This window comes from Cucumis melo, chromosome 8 (genome assembly GCF_025177605.1).
Source record: "Cucumis melo cultivar AY chromosome 8, USDA_Cmelo_AY_1.0, whole genome shotgun sequence".
In the NCBI taxonomy this organism is placed as follows: Eukaryota; Viridiplantae; Streptophyta; class Magnoliopsida; order Cucurbitales; family Cucurbitaceae; genus Cucumis; species Cucumis melo.
Window position 1 is genome coordinate 8421877 of NC_066864.1, and position 16528 is coordinate 8438404.

Genomic DNA, 16528 nt, shown 5'->3' on the forward strand with positions numbered 1-16528 from the left:
AGAAAACGCTCCTCTCAGATTACCCCTGAAGTTTAGACCAACGCAAAAGAATTCACACGAACCGAGCCAAAATAACAATATTAAAAAAATAAACGTACGCAATATAAACACAACTCACATCACGAATGGTTGTTATTAACCGATGAAAATCCAAAATTACAACTGAAAACAGCAGATTACTCAGTTCTTCAACTGAAATGTAAAAAATAAAATAAAATAAAATACTTGCAAAAACCTTGCATGCCAACGCTCCTCAAGCTTATTACCAACGCCTATCCCATAACTTGATATTAGCATTGAGATTATAAAGAAAGCTACTCCTACGATGCCCGAGAATCCAAAACACAATATGCCGCAGTTTCTTTTTTTCCTTTCTTAAGACAAAGATATCGAGTCCCAAAACTAATCAATATTTGTAGTTGTCAACATGGAGGCTCTCAGCTGCACCCTCACTGATCTTAGCATCACCCTTGTAAGTTCCAAGAGTTGCTTCGGAGTTGGCCTTGCACCTTACGAGCAAAGCAGCCTGAGCCTTGGGGATGTTTTCATCCTTTCCGGCCCATGCCTTGAGAGTACTCTGCTGCAGAGCACGTCCAAAGGAGAAAGAAAGAGACCACGGCTTCTTCCCCTTGAGTTTGTTCATGGCATTAAGGTTGACGGTGGCCTCCTCTTCACTCTGTCCACCAGACAAGAACACAATAGCCGGAACTGCAGCAGGAACAGTTCTCTGTAGGGCAAGGACGGTGTGCTCGGCAATCACTTCTGGTGCAACCTTTGCAGATTGAGATCCAGGGGTAACCATGTTGGGCTTCAACAAGGTTCCTTCAAGGAGAACGTGGTGGTCATTTAGAGCTTTGTAGCAGGCAGCAAGAACACGTTCAGTTACGTCAGCACACTTCTTGATGTCATGAGGACCATCAACCAAGATCTCAGGCTCAACAATAGGTACAAGACCATTCTCCTGACAAATGATAGCATACCTGGCCAATCCATTGGCATTTTCATTAATGGACAACTGTGAGGGTTCGTTAGGACCAATCTTGAGCACTGCACGCCATTTGGCAAAACGAGCACCAGCTTCATAGTACTTTTGGCAGCGCTGGGCAAGGCCATCAAGACCCTGGGTTGTGGTTTCGCCATCAGTTCCAGCAAGTTCAACAGTACCCTTGTCAACCTTAATGCCAGGGAGAACCCCACCTTCCTTCAAAACATCGACGAAAGGCTTGCCTGCACAAAGGAATAGAAAGGGAAGCAATAGTGAGAAACTATGTGTCTCCATAAGTTTCAGCAAGTACAATTCATAATGTTAACCCAAACAAAAAAAAAATAAAGTGTTTAGATGATATACCTGCAGCTGTCTTCTGGTAGAGTGTTTCCTCGAAGAGAATGACCCCACTGAGGTATTGAAGAACATTAGGAGCAGTGAAAAGGAGCTCACGAAGAGCACGTCTGTTTGTTTCAACGTTCTCAACATTGATGCTGGAAAGACGCTTTCCAATAGTGCCAGTCGATTCATCAGCAGCAAGAATACCCTTCCCAGGAGTTCCAATGTAGGCAGCATTGGCAATAAGCTCATCTACAAGGCAGAGAAAAACGAAACTTTAATAATATATATCACAACAGAGACATTAAGAAAATTCCTCGAGTCGAAAGCTACAAAATTATAAGGCCCAATAGAATTTGTCTTCATGTAAACCAAATTCAAAAACATGGTCCATACACAAAAAAGTGCAAACTCCACATAAAAGGATCTAAATAAAACAAAACAACATTTTCAAAGAACATACATTTTCCAAAACATGGACAATTGGTAGAAAAGAACCATTTTTCAAAAGCATCACATCAAACACTCCTCATAACATCTAAATCTAAAACTAGATCACACTCAATCACCAACTTCATTCAAGGTAAAGTATAGTTCTTGGGTATCATCCTCACTCTAATAGAAAAAGAATATCTCAAAACACAGATCTGGACTGCGACCCTACAGATCTAATAAACAATATGCTGAACAAAAAAAAATCTAAATCTACATCATGAATTGAAGCCAATAACGATAGAAACATGTTAATATGGGAATTAGATCTGGATTTTACAGAGTGAAAGAAGTGAGGCGATTGAGATTTAATGCATGGATTTAAGAAGAGAAGAGAGATAATTTACCAGCGTATTTGCCTCTGTAGCAAGACATTTTGGAAGAGAGAAAAAAAGTAAGAGAGGAAAAATGGGGTCTTTGGGGAAAATGCAGAGAGGGATCGGCAAAATGGCGAATGAATATAGGAAGGGGAGAAAGGGTTAGGGTTTTTAAGGATGGCGGAAACTGCGAGAAATATGCATCGCCACGGACTTTTCATCATTTGCACGTGACATTTGAACCGATACCCTTTCCATTTTACTATTTTACCCTTCATTGGTTGGTCCGCCCCCTCCTTGTCCACTACTCCACTCCTGTTTTTAAAACCGGTCTCGCCCTAATCGTTACTAAATTCACCAGTAAATATTTAAATTGATGTCAATCATAAAGTAGTACAAATAGGTCATTGTTTGATAAATCTTAGTAGATTTAAACCTTTAAAAGTTTTAAAGAATGTGACGATGTTTGAATTTTTTCTAAACTGATTAGATTGAAATTCTCTTCATCTCCGACCAACCACTGTCTATTTTGGCTTATTGACTATATTTTTTTTTTGTCTATTATGCTCACTCTTAATCAACACTCTACCATTCTTGTTGTGTTCTTTGTTAAATTATTAACAAAAATATGTTTTCTTCTTATGTCTAAAGTTTATATTGTCCATATAATTTTAATTTTAGTTTTTAGATTTCATAAAATGTTATAAGTTTACCCTCGACATTTAAATACCTTCTATTTCAAAGTTTTAATGTCTATTAATAGTTGCTCATACAATTGGCAATTGCCATCCCTCCCACCTTATAGTATATACTATTATAATAAATGTCATTCTTGTATTGATTTATATAAAGTTTTTTCTTATTTGTGGAAGGGAATAGAGAAAAGAAAAAAAAATGAAAATTGGTTTTGATTTGTTAGTAAGTGGGCCCAAGAAGAGAGGTCAAAATTGGAAAAAAAAAAAGTTTTAGAAAGAAAGAAAGAAAGAAAGGGAGAAAAGTGGGTTGGTGTAGAGGAGATGGGCAATGGGGATTGCTTGGGAGGCAAAAACCGAGAGCCACCTCAAATCCGCGGTATCACCTTTTCTTTTCACCTCCTGTCTCCCTTTTATCATTTACTTTTCTTGGTTTTGAGCTCTCATTCTCTACATCTAATTTTAATGTATAGTTTTTATGACAATAGAGTAAAATCTATTTGAGTCTGGAAGTTCATTTTTTCTTCAATTTATGTATAATCGAAAATATATTTGTAATAGCATTAGGCATGCTATTAATTGGATTTAAAACTATCCTTGCTGCATCCAATTTGGACTCTAATTAAGATTTTCGACTAATAATTTCAATACTTTTGTAAAAGAAGTAGATTGTTCCTATTATAATTAGGGATATGCTGTCAACCCAAAAATTCAAGTTGGATTGATGGATTGATTCTTTTTTTCTCATCTCTCCTTTCAAATTTTCATTATTGTTTTTTTAATATACAGGTGAACAACTTGTCATTTGGATTGGTCGACTTGTCGATTTTCTTGAATATATATTTAAAAAAAAAAACAAAAATTGTCAATTTTATGTCGCTTTAATTTGTTGAGAAAAGTTATTTTAAGTTTGATATGCACAAAAGGTTATTTTAAGTTTGATGTGCGGTATGATGTTTTTAAATAATTTGTTCTTTTTCTTGATATCATGTTTTCAATATTTGTTTGCATGACAAATATGAATTTTACTTGAAGAATGGTTCATTTATCTCCGAACAGCTTTGATTTAATGTCCTGAATTTCAATATTCTTCTTTCCAAAAATTGAAGGAAAAGAAAAATTACTCCATCTTGGGATGGATAGGATAGGGACTTCTTATTTGACTTGTTACAATAATAGTAGTTCTTGGGTGACATAGGTGGTATGACTTTGTAGTGTGTATGAATTATTGTTAATGAATTTTGAATTGCTTAGATTAAATTGCACATGCTATGTGAGGTATGTTATTCTGAGCATGATTGAGTTTTGATAGTCAACTTAAGAGAGAGAAGAACATACATCATGCACCATGCTTCAAATATTCCTTTTTAAATTTTATAAATAGTTGGCTTACTAACTATAATTGTTGACGGTAAAACTTTATAATACCTATAACGTGTTTGAAATAACATACTTTTAAGTAAAATCAAATCATTTGTAAAGAATAATGATTTACGGTAACACAAGTCTATGGAGTGATTTCAGATGATAAAAAATTATTTTAAAAACCAAAGTACTTCAAAGGTTGGATTAATTTGAAAACTACCCATTTCTTTTTTAAGAAAAACCCTTGGGAGATGAGCTACTAAAAAATAATGACGTTTTTTTTATTGAAAAAAATGCTCAAACTATATGGTAACAAGAAAACATATTTCTAACCAAATGAAATTGTTAATTAAATTAATTTTTGAAAAATGTAAAGTCAAAATCTAATTAGGAAAAAACTCATTAGCGTTGAATTTGTGTATGGTGACTCGAGATGAAGTAAACCAATAAAAGGTGATCACTCAAGATGAAGTGACCAATTTGATGATCAAGATGAGGATTCGAAACAAAGATACAAAGAATGAAGCAACCTAAAAGAGAGGACTCTTTTACACCTGATCACCTCTTGGATTGCTTCACCTAAGGTTCTAATTCAACTTAAGCTCATTTCAAGTCTCTCATGGAGTTGAAAATCACCGATATTTAACGCCCTTTTGTCTCGATTTTACACTCGTCATTTTTCCTTTATGAATTTATCCACCCATTAAGTCTACAATCACCAATAACATATATAATAAATCCCTTTCGGCACATCAATATCTTATTGTGGATTTATCCATTCCATGGATAACAATCTACTTTCTTAAATTCAATCAAATTAATTTTAACTTTTAATTAGCCACAATCTTAGTTATTACTTAATTGTCCCACAAATATAGTAACCTAACCTTCGAACAAAGAAATGTTTCAAGTACATGTGAAGCTTATACCACCACCCATTTCAGTTACCCACTCCACACCATAAACTTAAATCTAATCACCTTCTACTTGAAATCTGAAAATTTTTTAATTGACCAAAAAACCTAATAATAAATAAAATAAATGTATAATAGGAGAAGCAAAACCAATTTAAAAAGAGGGGGAAGTAGAGAGTGATGGAGGGCATGATAGAGTTGGAGAAAGCGAAGAAACGTTTATTTTAAGGTAAAAAAAGGTCGAGGGCTCCTTACATGACATCAAACTCAATTTAAAATCGTCATGTCCTCTTTCATACTATAATAAAACTATTTCTTGAGTCATATAGTAAAGTATGTGTTAGGTCACCAGTGTCATTCCATTATCAACCCAATTAGTTTTAATACTCATCTTACTTAGATCTTAGGTAAGGTTGAAAAAAAGTTTCCACATGATCGAGTCTTCACCCCGTCCCTGGTTTGACTAGGTATCGAGTCAAACTGAAAACACAAGATGAACCTCTGGCAATGGCCGGTGATGGGAAGGGTTTTCCCACCATACCCGTTTTATTTTCAAATACTTGTTTTTTTTTAAAAAAAATATATACATAGTGTATATTATATTAGAAGAAAATATTGGTTGAAAAAAACTGTCATTTAAAAAGATTCAATTTTTCTTTCACTCTTCATGAAAAAGAATAATTTAAAGAAAAAGAGGTTTGTACTAAATTTAAAAAGTATGATTTAGTACAACAAAAGAATTTCACTTAAAGAAAGGGACAGGCAAAGGATGGGGTTGTTTTCCCGTGGGGACATTCCCCAGCACTGTAGCAAACCTTAATCTTGGGTGATGATGCTAGCAAGACTACTCAAGACTTGTTGTAAATACTCTCTTATTATTATTTTCTTCTAACAGAAACAAAAGTCAGAGTGAACATAACCCAATAATCTGACATGTGACAGGAACTCTTCAAGAAGTTCAAATCCTTATATATGGATATTAGTTTATTTGTTATACGTTGGGAGGGTAGAAATTTGATTGATCTGAAACAATACCTCAAATAGTTTTTTACCTGTAAGCCATAATCTTCTCTTTTACCTTCTGAATCAACATACTCTTTTTACTTGAATCAAACGCCAACGCACGCTGCTTGTGGAACATCAATCTACAAAGCACCATATCATCATGATTGAAAGAGCTCAAGTCAAGGATCGAGTTGAGTAAAAGTAAAGATGAGGGACAACATAGCACAAAAGAGAATAAGACGTACAATTTGCACTCACCAAGTCTATCTGCCCAAGACTTTGGTCCTATAATCAAATGTTAGGCTAAGCTAAACACTTGGTTCTGTTCCCAGTCGCCAGAAGATGTCAAAGTAGTGGGAAGAAAGCCTGCTGAACAAAGTAGGCCCAAACTACAATTCACTGTACGAAAAAAAAAAGGTCCGAATAGATTTTTTTTCCCATTTGGTTTTCATTTTCAGTTTCCTTGTATCCTTCATTTATCTAATTTTCTAATATGTTTTATGTATAGGATCATCCAGACGATTGTTTTCCATGTGTATACAGAACATGACAGAGTACTTGAGAAATGGATATACAGAAAAATGGAGTAAAGGATTTGTTAAAAAGTTGCGTTATTGTACAATATCAACACTTCTAGCTTTCGAACCTAATGCGGCAGCTAAAGAATTTTGAAGCGGCTTTTTTCACTCCATATAACATGAGACACTTCGAGGGATTTGTTATAACCTCTCTATTTGAATTGCCTGCAATGGAATGTTTCAGCTATATTTGTTTGTACAAAAGGGAAAGGTTAGAACTGCGGGTAGAGTGGGCCATCTTTGATAGACTCAGCGGCAACGGTAAAATCATATATAAAAGAGCACAACAGTTGACATTGTACAGCTGGAGAGGGTATACGTATATTATGGTCGTAAAGAGAGAACATGAGTGTCAACAAAACTGAAGGCAGTTCCTTGGTTTGCCTAAAAAATGGAGGCATTTTCAGCGAAGAAATTAATATACACGGATGAATCTGCAATGAAACACAAGCAGTATGCTATCAACAATTTGAACATTGCAAAATAAACAGTAAATGCCTCCCCACCCAGGAAAGAAGAAACAATAATATCAGCAAATCAAACCCCGCCCAGAAAAAATGTTGACGCAAATAAGGACTCTAATGCATGAATAATATTATTTATTGTATGCATTATTTAGCTTATCTCAACTTCCAGAGTTAGTTATATTATCATGAAGATATGACATGTAGGAACACTCCTTATTTTTAGATCCCATCCATTAAGGAATATTAAAAGCTAAGACAGTTCAATATAGAGAAACCATAGGCTTGATTAACCAAAATATATACTGGAAAGGACGTATGATTTTTAGAAACCTCTCTCTAAAAGTAACACCTTTCAAGATGGAAGTAGAAGCTTGCATTCTGGAAAGAAGACTAGATTTGTCTAATTGTTCAAGATCGCAAGTTTTCCTTCCTCTCCCCATGAAAGTCAAAACAGTTCTCTACCATTAAGAACACAAGTAGTGAAGAACAGAGAAGAATCAGACCAGAAACCATACTGAACACACACCTGAATCTATATGAACAGCATCTTAATCTGCCAGACAAACCTTTTGAAAACTCTGTTTTCACATGAACAAAATTGAGATGTCCCTTGGGTCCCCTCATTGAGTAACTAATGACACGTTTGAGCGAACTTGATGAGGTGTAGCAGGTTTGATCAATGGCTTCAACGATTCCATTATTTCATAAAAGGAAGGACGTTTCCAAGGCTCACTGAAGTATAAATCCAAAAATTACTCGATAATATTGAGAGCAAAACAGTGTAGGAAAACCTTGCAGAAGTTCAACTAACCTGGCAAAGCAAGCCTCTATGATAGTAGCAACTCGAGGATTTAAATCACATGGGATCTCGAGCCTTTTTCCTTTGAAACCCACAGCAGCCACAACCTACGCAGGATAATTCTCCATCAGGTTGACAAATTAACTTATCATTATTTGACATTTCAGGGTTTCGCGATAACAGAATTATTCAGCCTCCTACTTTAATGGGTCACAGGAAAAACATAAACTACAAACAAGTAAAATATCAGACAACAAAATATAAGAAGTCACCAACTTGATTACGCAGTGCAAATTTACTGTAATGTAAAGCATAATAAAAATATAGGATAAACTGAGATAAAGAGCAAGTAACATGCTCAAACTGTTATCACCATTCTTCAGCCAACAAATAGCCCTTTAAAAGATTGGTTTTGGACAACTTAAACTGTTATTAATCAAGCAAAGGAAAAATCAAAGAAAGTTTTTGGTTATAGCACTAATAAATAATCTTAATCTTGAAAACAGACCTGCGGTGGGTTCATGTTGCCCCATGGTTGCTGCAATGTTGCAAGCTCCCATAGTATCACACCAAAACTATAAACATCAGATTTCTCATTTGATGGCTCATCGCGAAGAACTTCTGGTGCCATCCACTCAGGCTAATAAATAGGAAGTAGTATTTTTTGTAGGTTAATAAAATGTACAGACTCGGGAAACATCTTACAATTATTGCGTGGAATAATTCCATACACACAAGAACTTACAGTCCCAGCAGCTGATTTTGACGAAAGAAATGTGTGTGCCTTCAAGCGTGAAAGCCCAAAATCACAAACCTACATAAATACAACCAGGTATATACCACATTAATTGATCAAAGCAAACACACACAACACACACGCAGAGAGAGAGAGAGTAGGAAATGGGAAGGAACTGGCACCATCACTAAGAACACATTTAAGTATCAACAAAAAGTCAATATTTTCTAAAACCAAGTTCATATTCAATTCCCCCTTCCCCAAGCAAAAGCAAGTTAATTAACCATAAACAATCAGGATTCTGTTTTAACTAATCAATTTTTTATTCAAAGGGTCTCATCCCACTACCTCAAAAGAAAGTTAACTAATATAATTAGAACCATCAAAATAAAATCTAGTCAACCAGGATTCTGCTATAATAACATCCTAAAAGGATTTCCTCCTATGCACATTCAATAATCAAGTTTTACTCAACAGTGCAATGAATCAAACAAATTCATAGGATACCAATTAATGAGGAACTTCGATCATTTCACAGCATGTGTAATTAAAGCATGTTTGCATGGTTGAAAAATCAATGCCGCAATGCATATGCATTGAAAAAAAAAAAGTAATACCTGAAAGAATAGTAAACATAGATAAATTCAATGCATTAACTTTCATAATTCAATTTGAAGACAGATTATACTGATATTCTCATGAAGATATATGCATATTAATCAGAAATGAAATGCCATAATATATTTGCATAATCAGTGCTTCAAAACTGAGGTAGATGACTCCCAAACATCTGGGTTGTCCATTGAATAAATGCACATCAAATAAAATGACAATTACTAAGACTTTCCCGGCAGACATGAGTATGACAAGAAATTTATTATTTCTTTTGATAAAGAATGACATTAAAATTCAATAGTAAGACTAGCTCAGGGAATCTTAAATTGAATGTCAACGATCAATTTAGAAACCAAGATTTTCTCAGCACCAACCTTCACAGTGTACTTCTTATCAACCAAAAGATTTGGTGATTTCAAATCACGATGAACAATTGGGGGGTTACGTTTGTGAAGATAATTCATTCCCTTTGCCTGTTAATATCAATGACAGAACAGTAAGCTCAAAAGGATGAACAGAAGTCAATACATGATAATGATAATTGATAATGGCATTCATAAAATAACAAGTGCAAACAACTAAAAGCTACACTATTTGACAATACATACAACATCATATGCCATGTTTAACCGTCGTCTCTCATCTAAGACTTCACGTGCCCCAGGTCTATGCAAAAGCCTGTGCAAACTACCCCTGCAATCAAGTCATCAATTGGTGAACATACAACTCTTTTATAGTTATAAGCATTCAACCCTTGAGGAATTTGGAGAACCTTGATAAGTATTCCGTTACAATGGACAAGTTTGGAGGCTCTGTGACTGCACCCATAAAGAGAACGATGTTTGGATGTCGTAGACATTTCATTATGGCAACCTAGCAATGCAGAAAAGTGATTGAACCTACTGAATGATTACTTGCAAGTAGAACACATTGTTTCAAAACTAGCTTCAAAATACTATGGGTGCTTTGAAAATTTGGACACATACCTCCCTAAGAAATTCATCAAAACGTTCTGCATGTAGGTCTTGTTCCATCAGAATCTTCACAGCAACATCCTAAAATTTCCAACGCACACAAAATTAGTCTTCATCATGTATCAATAAATTTTAAAAAATAATTAACAATAGAACTGCAAAATCTGAAACCTATGTTAAGAGAAAGAAAAGAGAAAATTTAAGGTTCTTACTGAGCCATGCCAATCAGCATGATATACAGTCCCAAAAGAACCTGAATTTACCAAGTAAAGAGTTAGTGTGCCTACATAGAGAAGGCTAAAATTCATTTGCGATGGGAAGGCACAAAATGTTTCTTCCAGAACGAGAACAGATATACCTGCTCCAATTTTCTCCCTCAAATCAAGATCTGTCCATGGAATAACCAAATCTTCTAAGCCAAGGGAAAGCTCATTTGGCTTTCTAATCAACTGACTACCATCAACAAATGGTAAATTGTTAGCATGATCCATCCTTGGATGAGACAATGCTAAGAGATGCTCCGAATCTTCAGAACCAATGTGTGAGATATGGCTTAAAGGGACTACATTTTCTACAAAAGGGGTCGACTGTACACTATATGGAGAAGCAACACATGATCTAAATTGCTCAGACTTTCCATCTTGAGTATTCAGTTGGGCTGCTTTTTTATTTAATAACTGAGAATTTCTGTCCTTGTCACCAGTAACCACTATGGTTTTTCCATCTACATCCTTCCTATTTAATGGCCTTTGATAGACGGAGAATGCAGCATCCTTCCCAGATACAACATTCCCTGGAAATGAAAATTCTGAACTTGTTAGTAGAAACTATTGTGTTAGAGAACTTATTTTTGTTTTATAAGAAACAATTTCATTGATAAATGAAATATCCAAAGAGTGCAACAAATTCACCATTAAATAAATAAATAAAGAGCCAGTCAGCAACCCAATCCGATGAAAAGATAAAAATAGACCAAAGGGGAGGGGGGTAACAAAAAAGGATAGAAAAACAGAAACATGTAAAATGGATTGAGTTACAAGAACTTATTACAACACTGATCATTCAACCTCAATAACAAGTCCACTCACAAGAGGAATGCAGAAAAACAATGGATGTATCATGTAACAGAATCCATCACAATTCTTAGGAACAAGATGCTTTTGACATCACGTATGTTGTATATATCTATCACAATGTTCAGTACTTTTATGTACTTTTATGAAGCCCGACATATGTTGCAGTTAAGTCAAACCTACAAAAGGTCTAAACTCCATAGCTAAAAATGGAAGGTGAATGATCCAGAAAATCCCCCACTCTCTAATAAGATAAATTACCGAGTAACAAAACAAATATAAGCAGCCACTAGTTCTGCAAGCTTGTTCTCATTAAAGATGGCTTGACAACTTTCAAAGTAACTAAAAAAAGAAGCTAATAATGATAGTAGTAGTAGTAGTAGTAGCAGCAAAATATAAGTAAAGAGATTAAAATGTGTGAATGTGTATGATAGCTTGTGCGTGCATGTATGATAGCTTAGCATTCTTGATAAAAATCACCTGAAGAAGCTTCATCAAATACAAGATTAAGTGATTGGCTATCCAAGAAATACTGTTTGGCCAGCGACCTGAAATCAATGGTAGATTCAATAGGTTTTAGTCTTGGAAATCGCAATGGTGAAGAAATTGAGATGGATGATGGACCATTGAGCAAAGAATCAGGTTCGCATAAGCAACCTGGCCTCCCAATCAGATCAATGAGATATTCCCTGAATATTAAGACTATTGTGTTAAGAACTCAGACATTACATGAAAGCTTTATATGAACTGAGAGCAGCCAAGAGAACAAGCATACCTATCAAGCCCGAACCTAACAAGGCAAGATGAAGCATCATCTCTAGTGCAATATTTACAACCCCTAGCAATTCGACAGGGTAAATCAATTGAATCAGCTAGGACCTGCAAAAGTTATACTCTTAGGCATATTTGTTCAAACAGTATTCATATAAGATCTATCATCTCATACTCAAACTATAAGTATCACTTATACCATTTATGACAAATTATACTGGCAAAAAGATGCATTCCAGCAAAAACACCAGAAGTAACATGCTATTAATCAATCACCAGGAACCACAGACAATAATACCTTGACTATGATACGAGATATATATTATAAGGGTAAAATGAAAAGATCATGATTGTGATCTATAAAATGTTTAAGAATATACAACTGATTCGCATAAAAATAAATTCTCACTTTGAATAAAAGAGCACGATGTCTGCAAAGGCCAACAGATAAGCTGCATAAGGGAATCACAGCAGATCCCAAACATTCCTTTAAGTCATCGCTGCATTCCTTCCAGGCAGAAACCAAGTCATCTTCTCCCTCAGAAACTGAACCCCTGCTAATGCAATTGAAGATTTACTAATATATCATAGAACGGTTCAAGGATCAAAGATTATTGAGTAATATAAAGTAAATTGAAAAAAAAAAAGTGGTATCAAAAAACCATGCTATTGGGGCATTTGTCCTATATGTGCAAATCCAAAACCGTGTAGACAACTCACCCCAAGTGATTGCATACCAGCTTTGCTATATGATCTGCAACCTCTTTTGGGGTTACACAACTGGAAGAAATATTATGCACCCTGTTTTGCAGTTCTTTTAAGCTAGCATCACTATGCCGATCTATCAAAACTACTTCAATTGATGAACCCATGCTGGAATCAACTGTTTTCAGAGATTCAAATGATGGTATACGCCCATCCTCTTGCAGATTGGTGCATAATGACCATACATATGGGTCCATCCCATGAATTAGATAAAAACCATCTGGCACTTTCTCCAAATATGACATGCATCCATTTACCTGATGAGTATAACCAAATTGTAAGATAGCATGCTCAGACAAAGATAAAGACTTACATGTTGTGTTAAAAGTGCGATTTATGGATCCATAGTCTTCTTTTAAGAAAGGGCTAAGAATGTAAACTCTGCCTTTCCAATCAATTTCATATATCTAAATTTGCAGTTGGTGAAAATGACATTTCAGATCATACACTTTACTTTAGACCTTTAATCCCCATATTTCAGTTTATTCTTTAGGGACTTTTACAGTTGGAGAACCGGCACTTCTGGTTACAAGCTACTATATTAATTACCTTGTAAAAGAGCAAGTAGACCCAGGATGATTTATGACTACGTTTAAACATTCCCCAATAAAATTGAAAATATTGTCTTCCCAATAGTTTTTCTCTTCCTATTTTTCTCATGTAAATCCAAAATACTGCTAATTCACAATACCAACCTATGAAACATCGCACTAAACAAATCCCCATCCTTTGACAAAAAGGTAATGGAAATAAAGACCAGCTAATGACACCAAATAGCGAATTTGAATTACATGCTCAACATAAAGCATGCTTTAAGATAGCTAAATTGAAGCCGAAGAAAGCCAAATGATTAAAGCACAAGAAAAAACAACCATGAGAGATGGTCTTAAACAAACAAGGTGAAAAAAAACGAAAGCAAACACTAACCCAGAACCGATGCGAGATGGCCTCAGCTGAAATCGATAACGATCTTAAAGCTGCCTCGTCTGGAATCGGATCCATAAAGTTGGGATCATCAGCACAAGTAGCATCTGAAGAAAGCCTAAGAGCCAAGGCCTGCTGCAACTGATAGCTCTCTTCCGTCTGCTGGGCCCAGCTCTTTCCAGACGAACCTCCACTTCCCACAGCTTTCATCACTCGGAAATCATCATCGTGGATATATTCCAATGCATTGATCTCATTTGCTGCAGGGTTTGATAGCGTCGGTGCGTAGTAATCACTAGAGAGAGAGCTATCATCGTAGCTGCTTCCACTGGAATGTCTCTGTAAACCAATCCATGAATACAGGTTCCCTATCCGATACGCCTGCGTGTTTAACCTGTGATCACCACTCCCATCCCAATCAAAAACCCTATCGGTTCTCCCTTTGATAACGTTTCCCCCAGCTGCTACGGAGTCGTAAAAGGAAGTGGAAGCTCCCGTTCCAACCTCCTCGTCCGGAATTTGGCTTAAAAGAGAGTAATCAGACCTCCGTCCAGGCATTTCCATGGAGAAATTAGGAAACTGTATCACCTTAAACCCATAGAAACCCTAGAATCCGCCATTGTTGAAGGGGTGGAAGGTTTGTGTGTTGGAGATTCTGGTTTTAATTTTCTGCTCTCTCTTCCCGACAATCGAATTATAGAGAAGAGAGAGGGGGGGAGAGCCATAAAATAAAATAATTTATACGGTGGCGTAAGTAACCGCACTATGCCTCTTTCTTTTTTTTCTCACTATTCATCTCATCTCATCTCATCTCATCGACACTTCATTTTCCTGTTTAGGACACAATCCGGTTTTCAAAAATTAAATTTATTTTTTCTTTGAATTCATAGATTATTAATACAACTTGCTGTTTGGACACACTTAATCAAAGCTTAATGCATCCTCGCCTGATTCAAAATCTATATTTGAGTGGAGTGTTTCAACCTAAATTATAATCCTAAACTACCACGACCACAAAATAATAGTTTGGTATTGTAATATTCTAAAATTATAATAATCTATATTTTAGGTCTTTGAGTATAGTCTAAGTTATTATATAGTCATGAGAAGTGTGGACCAATCCTACGTTTGGAGCCAGGATTAAGCAAAAGGAGATTAGAATTATTTTACTTCCTTTATTTTACGCTGAAATCTCTCCCACACATTGTTTCCTTCTCTCGACTAGTGCATCTCGAGACCACTAAAACATTTGTTTTTCTCATGGTCAATATCGACCTCGAGATTTTTTCCAAATTTAAAAAACTCTTTGAAATAAACTTTATGGTGTCTCGAGGCAACCTTAGCCATGCTACATAATGCTTGTTCTTTAGTTTGAGTCTATCACGTGACAACCTTGACCTGAGATCATTGACATAATTGCTTTTTTTTTTTTTCAACTTGGTGCAAGGCCGCCATGGCCCGATAACAGTTAACCTAAATGTTGTGTTTTCAACTTGAGGACGTGACAAATTTGATCCGAGAAGAAGTAGCCTCAATTTCAAAATTTTAATAAAAATAATGCATTATCTATATACGACTGAAAGAGTGGAACTATGTTTGGCAATAATTTAGGCGTAAAATAAGAGAAGTAAAATAACCATAATCCCCTTCTATTTAATTCATGTCACAAACGAGAGTCCACTCTACTTCCCTAGGGCCAAGCATGCTCTTATGTTCGAATAACATTTCAGTTATCCAAATACCCCTTTTGAATATTGCATTGATTTATTTGTTTTTGATTTATTACAGTCATAAAAGTAGTATTTTTTTTTTCATAAGAATATATTTTCAAGAATGTAAACATAAATTCTGTTTCCACTCACCTATATATCAATTTCTTGTTTAATTGACATCTCCTCGTATTTCAGAAATGCAGAATAATAATAATTCTCTGCTAACAAAAAAAATTAACCTAAGTGGGTAAATTTTACTTAGTAAAAGATCAAAGCGAAAATAAGATCTGTAGTTAAATCATATTTTACATTCTTTTTTAGAAAAAGCAAACCATGATTTAATTTTGGATAAAATAAAATGGTAAACTATGAGCAACTTCGAGGCTATTGATAAAAATGGTACGACTTTCCTCTCTTCAAAATTACACAGCAAATATAAGGAAAAACTATATTTAATTAACAAACATATTCAAATAAGAGACAAAAAAAATATGACCTTATTTTGCAAATACTTCCAAAATTGCCAACAAACACATTATCATTTAGTTTCACATCCAACAAATTTACCCAATGAAGACATCTTTGCGTGTATTTTTAAAATAGTTTAAAACACTCCACTGTCATTCTGCTATAAAACACTTTTAACCTGCCTTTAACCCTTCAAAATCCATATTTTTCTATATTACCATAATTTTAGTTGAATAAAAGCATGTCTAGATAAATCTGAACATTAAAAAAAAAAGGATTAACTTGAAGTTAATCATGTTAAAAATATTCTCAAATGTATACAATGTTACTATAAATTTAAAAAGAAAGCAAAATAGATAAACACAAGTAAGAGAAGGCAAGACCAGTAGGTGAGGTTTGAGAATAGAAAAAAATAAGGCAAATAATGTAACAATTGAGGCAAAATGATTTGGTTGACTTTATTTCTATTTAAGCAGCCCATGGGAAAAGAACAATTAGAAACGACAAAGGGTGGAAAAGGAGAGAAAGAAATCAACA

General features: G+C 35.0%; 2 protein-coding genes and 1 long non-coding RNA gene across 5 annotated transcripts; 1 reads left to right on the plus strand and 2 right to left on the minus strand.

Moving 5' to 3' along the window:
• Positions 1 to 104: 104 nt before the first annotated feature.
• LOC103500873 (fructose-bisphosphate aldolase 6, cytosolic) lies at positions 105 to 2338 on the minus strand. Its single transcript, XM_051089102.1, has 3 exons — positions 2164 to 2338; positions 1349 to 1576; positions 105 to 1227 (listed from the first exon to the last, which is right to left on the minus strand). Exons 1-3 carry the CDS (start codon positions 2189 to 2191, stop codon positions 407 to 409), a joined length of 1077 nt encoding a protein of 358 aa, XP_050945059.1. The 5' UTR covers positions 2192 to 2338; the 3' UTR covers positions 105 to 406.
• An 808-nt stretch (positions 2339 to 3146) lies between these two features.
• LOC127150639 (uncharacterized) lies at positions 3147 to 4078 on the plus strand. The gene is made up of 2 exons (XR_007823211.1): positions 3147 to 3204; positions 3615 to 4078. It is a non-coding gene; the product is annotated as an uncharacterized LOC127150639 (long non-coding RNA).
• A 2603-nt stretch (positions 4079 to 6681) lies between these two features.
• Positions 6682 to 14580, minus strand: LOC103500872 (serine/threonine-protein kinase CTR1). 3 transcript variants are annotated; one of them, XM_017047410.2, is made up of 17 exons: positions 13815 to 14580; positions 12843 to 13144; positions 12532 to 12676; positions 12127 to 12230; positions 11832 to 12040; positions 10637 to 11071; positions 10491 to 10531; positions 10291 to 10359; positions 10077 to 10177; positions 9913 to 9997; positions 9679 to 9777; positions 8699 to 8767; positions 8462 to 8593; positions 7966 to 8060; positions 7721 to 7886; positions 7504 to 7612; positions 6682 to 7121 (listed from the first exon to the last, which is right to left on the minus strand). In XM_017047410.2, the coding sequence occupies exons 1-15, from the start codon at positions 14373 to 14375 to the stop codon at positions 7775 to 7777; spliced, it is 2559 nt and encodes an 852-aa protein (XP_016902899.1). In that variant the 5' UTR covers positions 14376 to 14580; the 3' UTR covers positions 6682 to 7121; positions 7504 to 7612; positions 7721 to 7774. The 3 variants fall into 3 exon arrangements, with proteins under 3 accessions (XP_016902899.1, XP_016902898.1, XP_016902897.1); XM_017047409.2 differs by lacking the exon at positions 7504 to 7612 and having other exon boundaries at positions 13815 to 14579; XM_017047408.2 differs by lacking the exon at positions 7504 to 7612 and having other exon boundaries at positions 7681 to 7886; positions 13815 to 14579.
• Between the last annotated feature and the right edge of the window lie 1948 nt (positions 14581 to 16528).

Excerpts from the sequence above, each read along its gene's own strand:
- LOC103500873 (XM_051089102.1), bottom strand. The coding sequence starts at position 2,191 with ATGTCTTGCTACAGAGGCAAATACGCTG. Across the intron at positions 1,577-2,163 it reads CTACAGAGGCAAATACGCTG|ATGAGCTTATTGCCAATGCT; the intron begins GTAAATTATCTC and ends TCTGCCTTGTAG. Across the intron at positions 1,228-1,348 it reads CTACCAGAAGACAGCTGCAG|GCAAGCCTTTCGTCGATGTT; the intron begins GTATATCATCTA and ends TCCTTTGTGCAG.
- LOC103500872 (XM_017047410.2), bottom strand. The coding sequence starts at position 14,375 with ATGGAAATGCCTGGACGGAGGTCTGATTACTCTCTTTTAAGCCAAATT. Across the intron at positions 11,072-11,831 it reads ATTTGATGAAGCTTCTTCAG|GGAATGTTGTATCTGGGAAG; the intron begins GTGATTTTTATC and ends TTTCATTTCCAG. Across the intron at positions 10,178-10,290 it reads TTGATGAATTTCTTAGGGAG|GTTGCCATAATGAAATGTCT; the intron begins GTATGTGTCCAA and ends CTGCATTGCTAG.